The 8,610-nt window shown below is 47.5% G+C and overlaps 2 protein-coding genes across 2 annotated transcripts; one reads left to right on the forward strand and one right to left on the reverse strand.

Moving 5' to 3' along the window:
* Positions 1 to 977: 977 nt before the first annotated feature.
* LOC119284755 (probable protein phosphatase 2C BIPP2C1) lies at positions 978 to 5,326 on the forward strand. The gene is made up of 9 exons (XM_037563920.1): positions 978 to 1,334; positions 1,438 to 2,159; positions 2,894 to 2,955; positions 3,139 to 3,208; positions 3,946 to 4,033; positions 4,300 to 4,469; positions 4,598 to 4,741; positions 4,838 to 4,966; positions 5,081 to 5,326. The coding sequence occupies exons 1-9, from the start codon at positions 1,226 to 1,228 to the stop codon at positions 5,246 to 5,248; spliced, it is 1,662 nt and encodes a 553-aa protein (XP_037419817.1). The 5' UTR covers positions 978 to 1,225; the 3' UTR covers positions 5,249 to 5,326.
* Positions 5,327 to 5,869: 543 nt separating this feature from the next.
* LOC119284756 (non-specific lipid-transfer protein-like protein At5g64080) lies at positions 5,870 to 7,491 on the reverse strand. Its single transcript, XM_037563921.1, has 3 exons — positions 6,923 to 7,491; positions 6,431 to 6,463; positions 5,870 to 6,271 (listed from the first exon to the last, which is right to left on the reverse strand). The coding sequence occupies exons 1-3, from the start codon at positions 7,260 to 7,262 to the stop codon at positions 6,051 to 6,053; spliced, it is 594 nt and encodes a 197-aa protein (XP_037419818.1). The 5' UTR covers positions 7,263 to 7,491; the 3' UTR covers positions 5,870 to 6,050.
* Positions 7,492 to 8,610: the final 1,119 nt, after the last annotated feature.

Raw genomic sequence — 8,610 nt, forward strand, 5'->3', positions numbered from 1 at the left:
ACTAGTGATAGTGACTCTAAACTACACGATACAATGCTTCCTATCTATAATAAGATGTCGACATGACAAGAAGTTATGGCATTGCACTAAGTACATACAAATCAAACTATTGCACGATCTAGCCCAAAATGAACTTTTCCATGCCCTTGCTTCCACGCCTCTACCTCTAAATGAAAAGTTCTCTGAAGAGAGACGTTCAAAATACTGCCATGGGCTTAACAAAACAGCTAGAACCATCAATTTACAGTAAACAAGAAAAATAATACTCGCAATCTCATGTTAAACGAGATGTTTTTCTTAATTGTTAGTCAGCTATCGAACATTACCTTTATTCTAGCTCCGCGCCTAGGGTCAAGACTTATTTTTTCCCCGTAAAGGTATAAATTTAAATTTTGTAAGCACCTTGAATCAAACATTATATTTGATGCTGCCTAGTTAATTTAACCAATGGAGTAAATATGGTTTTCTTAACTGAAAGTCAGCTAAGAACAATCTATGATAAACCCCTGGACTTGTTCTTGTTTTTTGTAGATCCAAGAAATATTTTGTAAGCATTTTCAATAATTTTTGTCTAGTTTACTTGAACCAATTGGTAAAACTACGAGACCTTCACATGTGAACCGATCTCTTTTAAAAGTAGTACCAAGACTTTGCGCTACCTGCCCCTCACCTACTCTTCCAGCGTTTCGACGCCACAAGCATTTCCCCCGTTTCCCCGTAGTCCTTCCAAACCCGACCAAGAAAACAAGGCCATGGACAAGCAAGATGCCGGTGTAGCCGGCCGCGCCAAATACAAGCTTCCAGGAGGCCCTTTGTCCCAAAGCGACGACGCCGAGAGCGACGGGCCAAACTATGCGAGAGAGATAACTCGATATTCCACCGCCCCAAAAGCAGAGACGAGCTCCTCCCTCCTAGAAAACGACGCCGTCCGGCCGCCGAGCAGCGCACGCGCAGGCACCCCCCGAGCCCGCGCCCCCGCCCCCGCCCCAGGAGACACACCACCTCAAAATCTCGGACACGAGCTTCCTTCCCTCCCCATTAAGCCTCCTCCCCCGTCCCTCCGCCCCAATCTCAGCTCGCCCCTCACTGCCATCTTCACCAACGCCGCCGTGCTCCGGGCCATATCTCGCTCGCTCGCCGCTGATCCCCAGAAAGTAGAGCCCGACCCCTTTTTTTTCTGGGCTAGCAGCCAGCCTCCTGCTTCGGCATCGCCTTGCGTGAAGCCATGGCCGAGGTCCCTGGAGCTGCCGGCGCCCTCGGCTCCCGGCCCCGGGAGGTCGTGGACGCCCCAGAGCGCGCGCCTGCTCCGTCCCGCGAGCTCTGCTCCGCCGTCGGTAAGGCATCCTCCTTGGACGGCGCCGCGGTTTACTGCTGATCGATGATAGTTTCCTTTATGAGTTTCGTTCTTCGATTTGAGTTTTATTTTGGTTTATGTAGATGCCGTTAAGGAGGTTCCTGGAGGTTCGGAGGTCAGAGGCGCCGTTGACGCCGACAAGGCAGCCGGTCTGTGTTCCGGCGCCGAGCTCGAATCGGCGGAGCCGGGTGTTTTGGATGCGAGATCAGAAGCTCCGGCGGCGCGAATCCACGAACAGAAGCTGGGTTGCGGGAGTACGGGTTCCGATGAAGCTGCCGCAATCAGCCATATCCCCTCACCGGTTGAGCCGTCGCCGTCAGACGCCAGTTCGAATTCAGACACCAACACCACCACTGGGGCCATCGGTGGTGCTTCTTCTCCCCCTGCGGACGGGCCCCTGTCCCCGTCCCTGGCAGAAGCAGCTGATTCTCGAGGACGCGAGCCAGAGGCAGCACACGAAGAGCCAACGGGCGCGTGTGGGGCGCCTGCGGTGGCCTCTAGCGAGCTCGGAGTCGAGTCCAGAGGGGATTCCGACGGTCAAAACGGCCTTATCCAAGGGGAATTGGAGTTGCGTGCCGGCGGCTTTTTGCGTGGCGAAGGGGCAGAGACGGAGCCTGAGGCTCTAGAGGCCTCCACGACGCAGGTTGAGGAAGGAGTGGACGGGATGGAGACGAGCTTGGATGACTCCGAGGCGTCGGACGGCTCGACCACGCAGGAGGACTCTGACACCGACGTGGAGACGGAGTCCAGCAGCTCCAGCGTAGAGGAACAGGACACGGGATATGGCGTCCACGTCCCACTCATGGTACGACTTCCGTGCAAACCTCTGAGCTGTGTGCTACTCATCCACGTTTATACGCTTACCGTCGGTACACCGATGATCCGATGATGTGTACTACTCTGTTAATCTGCCTTTTGATTTCTTCAAGTTAGCTCTTTTGGATTTTTTGACAACAGTCCATCTTACTCTGTGGAACATTAGACGGTAGGCGTAGCAATGCTTCCTTTTTGTGGTAGAAGAATCTGCTTTATGTGGTGCTCTGCTCTTCTGTTGATATTTGATTTGGTTTGGGCTATTTTGATATGCTCATTTATATATCCTAGTAATTGAGTAAGGAGTGGACCATGCTTGTGCGAATGGACAACCTGTTCAGCTAACTGAAGAAATTAGGCAGTGGGCGGCTAGGCGCAGGGTGGCAATGCTTCCTTTTTCTGTATACTGCATTATGTGTTGATATTTAGTTTCAGTTTCTGGCTACTTACTATTTGGCTATGCTCATTTATATCCTAGTAATGGAGCAAGGGACCACGCTTGTACAGTTGTACTAAAAGGGCCTTCTGTTGAGCTAACTGAGGAAATTAGGTCCTACTGCATGAAAAGGATGCACCCCTGTTTGCATAAATTATCAGCACATGGATTGTTCAAGGCAAATTAGCATTGACTTTGTCCAATACTGCAGCCTTGTCTGTAAACCTTAGCTTGTGCTGTTATATGAAGATTAGGCGATGATGTGTACCTGTGTTTTCCCCCCTTTGTAGGAACAAGTGACCTGTGCGGTGGCCAGGGAGAACAACGCTTCGGAGACGAAGAGTTCTGATAGGTACTATTATTTTGCTTTATATCTTGTATACGCACCATAAGCTGAGTATAGCTTGATCTGTTTGTCACACATGCATAGGGTTATTCAAGATGTCCCTTGTTTTTTTTTTCCTTTAGCCTTTCTAACCCTTGAAGCCTGAGAAGATGGTTTATTCGTGTTTTGACATGCTTAATTCATATACAGGATGGATTCAGTAGCTGTATCAACACTTGTGCTGGCTTCAGGTGCAGCCATGTTACCTCACCCTTCAAAGGTAATGGACCTAATAGTTGTTCTTTTCAGTCTGTTGTAGGTAATGTATATTTGGACTAAACTTATTCTACCCAGTAGATCAGTGGAAATACTGTCATGTTCGTTCTGCTCTCAATGTTCTGGAAGTTGCTGTTTAAGGCATTGTCAAATACTCCCTCTGTTCCTAAATATAGGTCTTTCTAGAGATTTCAACAAGTGACTACATACGGAGCAAAATGAGTGAATCTACACTCTAAAATATGTCTATATACATCCGTATATGGTAGTCCATTTGAAATCTCTAAAAAGACTTATATTTAGGAACGGAGGAAGTAGTTAAATGTAAAGAACGGAGGCACTTGTTACATAGATCCTTCTATGCTCATAATTTGAGATTAAATTGAGCTCAGCATTACTCAATTAACTCATGTTTGGTGTAAGCAACTCTTTGTTAAGATTTCAGCATCTAGACTCATATATTTGCTTTTCTTGACTTCATATTTGTGTGCTTCCAAATGTTAAAACGTATATGCCATCTATAGTTCCTAGAAGGCCTACAACAAACAACTCTAGGTTGCTGTCAGACATATATACAGTTGTAACTGCATCTACTGGTTCCTTCATGCAGATACTATACACGGAGGAATATTTACTCTCCATGTGCTTTTATTCTGTTATATTATGTGCTAAAATAAAATGCATGCAATCAATTCATGTTGCTCTTAATTTCTCTAATGTTGATATCTGTTAAAAATACAGGTGCACACAGGTGGTGAAGATGCTTATTTCATAGCTTGCGGCGGCTGGTTTGGTGTAGCAGATGGAGTTGGTCAGTGGTCATTTGAAGGTAAACCATACCTCATCAGCTAAATTTCGGTTGCTTTATCTTGCGAGTGCGTTTAATTCCTGGGTGTACAAAAAGAAACTCCTGGGTGTACAAATTTCCCTTTCAGAAAGTGTGTTCACTCTTTGAAAGTGTTTGTTAGCTAGCAGTTAACATCAGTATGTTTTAGATGTCAGTAGCTAATTTATTTGCCATGATTACCTTCAATTATACCGTACAAAATATGGGTTTATGTTCTCATCATACTCTTGTTATGCTTTTGCACTCAGGAATCAATGCGGGGTTGTATGCGAGAGAGTTAATGGATAGTTCCAAAAAAATTGTTACGGAGAATCAAGGGGCACCAGGGATGAGAACCGAGGAAGTTCTTGCTATGGCGACAGTTGAAGCACGGTCCCCTGGCTCTTCAACTATCTTGGTTGCTCACTTTGATGGGCAGGTATGATCTTTTGTCAATTTTTTTGTGTGAATTCTTTCATCAAGAGGCATGCATACCACTTGCTGTAACATTTCTTGGTGGTTAATTGTACATGTTTTTTTTTTCTCATCAACTGACTGATATGGCAGGTCCTTCATGTATCTAATATTGGCGATTCCGGGTTACTGGTGATAAGAAATGGACAAGTATATACACAAACAAAGCCGATGACATACGGTTTCAATTTCCCGTTGCAAATTGAAAATGGCGTCGATCCTTCAAGACTTGTACAGGTGACACAGCGCTTGTTGTCGCCACTATCCTGTTATTAGTTTCTTCTTTTGAGCTTTCTCAGATTTTAACATATGAATTTCTCTCTTTATTCTCAGAATTACGCTATCGATCTACAAGAAGGTGATACCATCATAACAGCGTCAGATGGTCTGTTCGACAACGTCTACGACCATGAGGTGGCAGACATTGTCTCAAAATCTCTAGAAGCCGACCGCAAGCCTACGGTCCGAACCTAATCACTTTTCTTGTTTGAAAAAAGAAAAACCTAATAAACCAACCTACAGAAAATATGAAACCAAGAATCATCCTGACATGTTCATTTTGCATAACTTGTGCAGGAGATTGCCGACCTCCTGGCTGCTAGAGCAAAGGAAGTGGGCAGGTCCGGGTCCGGGAGGAGCCCGTTCTCGGATGCGGCGCTCGCAGAAGGGTACCTGGGTTACTCCGGGGGCAAGTTGGATGATGTAACAGTTGTCGTGTCCATTGTTCGGAAATCTGAACTATAGACTGTTGATAAGTTGTATTTCTATATCTAATGGCCATGGCCGCAGCAAGTTGCGAGCCGTATTCGGGTGGAGTTCAAATGCTTGCATCTTGAGCTGAAGAATGACCCAATTGCTTAGCTTCCATGCATAATCATATCCAGGATGTGCGAAACTCGGAGGTGCCATCTCCCCATCTACATGACATGATAGCTTAAGCAAAGAATAGAGAGAGCTAAGCTAGAATATAAACAAAAAAGATATCTTCTCTCTCTTCTGAATGAGAGCACAATGAATACAAAGATTAGAGCACGCTGTGACACTTATCAAAATCTCACCCTCGTTTCTGGCCTCTGAAAATGAGCGTATCCGATCACCCGTTTCTGTTTTTCTTTCCTTTTTTTTAAACAGAGGCAAAAACCCGTATCTGTTCTGAATGAGCTGCTCGCCGTGACACTTCTCACAATCTCACCCCGTTTCTGGCCGCTTGGTCTGATGCCAGCAGTTGGCAAAACCAAAAGCAGGCTACTTTTCTAGAGACTGGCAAGAAAATTCGGTAGCCAAATTTTTAGAGTGCCAACACGTTGGCATGCCAAAAATTGGCATCGAACCAAGCAGTCTCATTGTGTATGGAAACGAGTCATATATATGAATGTGACATCTGTATAAATGGAATGGAAACTCTCAGATAAGATACATCTCGGTACATGCAGCAAAGCCAGCAACAAGGCTGGGTCTGCTTTCTCAGCTGTGTCGGGCGGGTATAGCGAAAATGGTCACATGAACGACGAAACAGGTTTGCTGAATTACAGGCGCGCCCAGCTGCTCACACGAGCAGGGTCATCACAACGACAGTCGCTGCGGCTAGGAGGACGTCTGCTGAAGACGGGAAGGTGGCCACGGCGGAGGCCGACGGCGATGGAGCTCGAGCGGTGGTGGAGTCGCCGCTTCCGGTTCCGGCTGCGGCTGGTGATTCAGCCGAAGGCGTGGATGGTGACGGCGAGCCCCCGAAGAACGGAGCACCGGAAGACGGGGCAGGTGCAGGTGCTGGAATGACGGCAACAACGTCAGTAGAGTATTAAAAGAGTTGCGATTTTTTTTACTCCAAAAAAAGAAAGGATTACATATGTTGGTACTTTGCTGAGATATGGTCGAATGATATATGCGGAATCAGAAGGGAAGAGAAAGAGTGGTTAGTGAACACACCTGGAGACCCACCGGTCACGCCCGGAATGGAAACTGCATTAGCGAAGAGGGAGATCGTCAGAATATAGTTCCGTCAGTTTTTTCTCAGTTCATAATTCCGTCAGGTTCAGTATTTAGCGATGGTTTTGCTAGGTCTCACTCGACTAAGATTTTCAGATTTTTCTTAAGTCTCAACTGATTCTGAAAAATGAAACTTCAGCTCAACAAAATATGAAATTTGCACTTTTCTAGAAAAAGTAGTAGTACTATAACCGACTGAAAAAGTGCAAGCTTACACTTTTCATCACTAAATTAAAACTGCAATTCACACACGCACAGACCCAACAACAACTACGGCAGCAATTGTTTCACAGAAATTGTAAGAGAAAAATGGGAGTGACTATCGCTCAACCCGATATATGAACTTTCCGTCTTCAGTCAGCTATTGATAGGCGTCGTTTTTTTGCATTTGCGAGTGATGGAAAAACACGAAGAAGAAAAAAGAACACTTACTGTGGCACTTGCTGAAGGGAGGCGTCTTGACCTTGCAGGCGCCGGGCAGCTGCAGGGCCTTGGTCATGTTGAGGGTGACGCCATAGTCCTGGCCGCCCTGGAAGGCCTGGCAGAGGCAGGCCACCTCCTTCTTCACCACGTCCTTGAGCCCGGAGCAGCAGGTCGCCTCCGGCATCGCCACCGTGCTCCCCTCCTGCACGTAGCTCAGGCACCCCGCCAGGCTGATCAGGGCGTCGCTGCAGTCCACGGCCGGCGCCGGCGCGGCCACGGTCGCACCGTCGACGTGAGCCACCACCGCGGCCAGCGCGAGTAGAAGCAGCAGCGACGTCCTAGCTGCCATTCTCGCCGGCTGCCGCTGTAACTTGTGTGCACGCTGCACCAGAGCTATCTACAACAGTGGTTTCAGAGCGTGTGATATGGTCCGTGGAATGCGGTGTGAGATTGCTAGGGGGTGGGGTGCGTGGAGGGCGTTTTTATGTTTGCGACGGGCTGCCAGCGCCGCATGCACCACTGCATCAGTGGGAAGTTTGGTTAGTGTTGCACTGTGCTGGCAGTGGCACTGGCAAGAGACAGAAATGGAACTCATTGCTCCTCCTCATCCTAGGTCAAAGAAAATGGCGGCATATAGAGCAGCGATTCTCCCACCGAGACACTGACATCTGCGCACGCTGCGAAGTGCTTGGGAAATCATGGGGTCTGTAGGCCTGGGATCGGTGTGTTGATGCGCCCTTCTGGTCCCAGCCACTAGTGAAAGGGCGGCTTGGCATGGCATTCCTTTTCCGAAGCGGCGGTGTGCCGACATGATGAAGTTCGAATGGTGGCAGTGGCCTGTGGCTGTGGGGGTGAGCCAAAAGAAGGTCGCCGCCGTCGCCGTGGTCGGCCGGTGACCATGATCAAAGGGCCGGGAGCCTTTAGGATAGCTTTTTTCTAGGGAAAGCCTTATAGGTAGCTGGGTGGGCGGTTGCACGGGAGAAAATAAAAGAAACCGAGCGCACGATGGCACGGGGGAGTGGAATCGAGGCTTTCCGGGAGCTGGGACCGAGCAATGTTATTACCAACGCCGGTATGAACACCAAACCTCCTTTTTCTAGGTCTGAATGCAATGCCACGATGTACTCTATGGCCTAATGGCTGCTTATGTCGCCGCGTCGAATTGCTCACGTCATGTCCAAGCAACAGCGCTAGCCGCTAACATGTTCGATCGACTACAAGCTGTGGTATGCGATTGGGTGTGGCTAGGTCTTAGTCGGCTGAGATTTAGCAAAGTCTCAGTCAAGTGACATAACATTCAAGAGAAAAAAAGAAAAAAAACTGAAAAGAAAATTTGCACGAATCTCACGGATATAACATCAACTGAGACTTAGCAAGACTGTATGCGACTACAAAACACTGAAGACGAGGAAGCACAACAAATAACGAATGATTGTGAACGGGGCGTTCACTTTTCTTCTATAGATAGATAGAGTCGAGTCTAACGTACAATCGGAGTAAAAATTTCTAGTGGTTCGATCCTAACAAAAAGTACCTACCAGTACTTCAATTGGTATCTCGTGATAAGGCTAACTACAAACTGAATCCACTTGGCTATAATAGAAGGCTAACTACAAAGCCAATCCGCTAAGCCAACTTGAAACCAGAAGGGCCTAAAATAGCGCTGCAACGGCAAGCACCGCGCCAACGACCATGGC

The sequence above is a fragment of the Triticum dicoccoides genome, chromosome 4A, assembly GCF_002162155.2.
Source record: "Triticum dicoccoides isolate Atlit2015 ecotype Zavitan chromosome 4A, WEW_v2.0, whole genome shotgun sequence".
In the NCBI taxonomy this organism is placed as follows: domain Eukaryota; kingdom Viridiplantae; phylum Streptophyta; class Magnoliopsida; order Poales; family Poaceae; genus Triticum; species Triticum dicoccoides.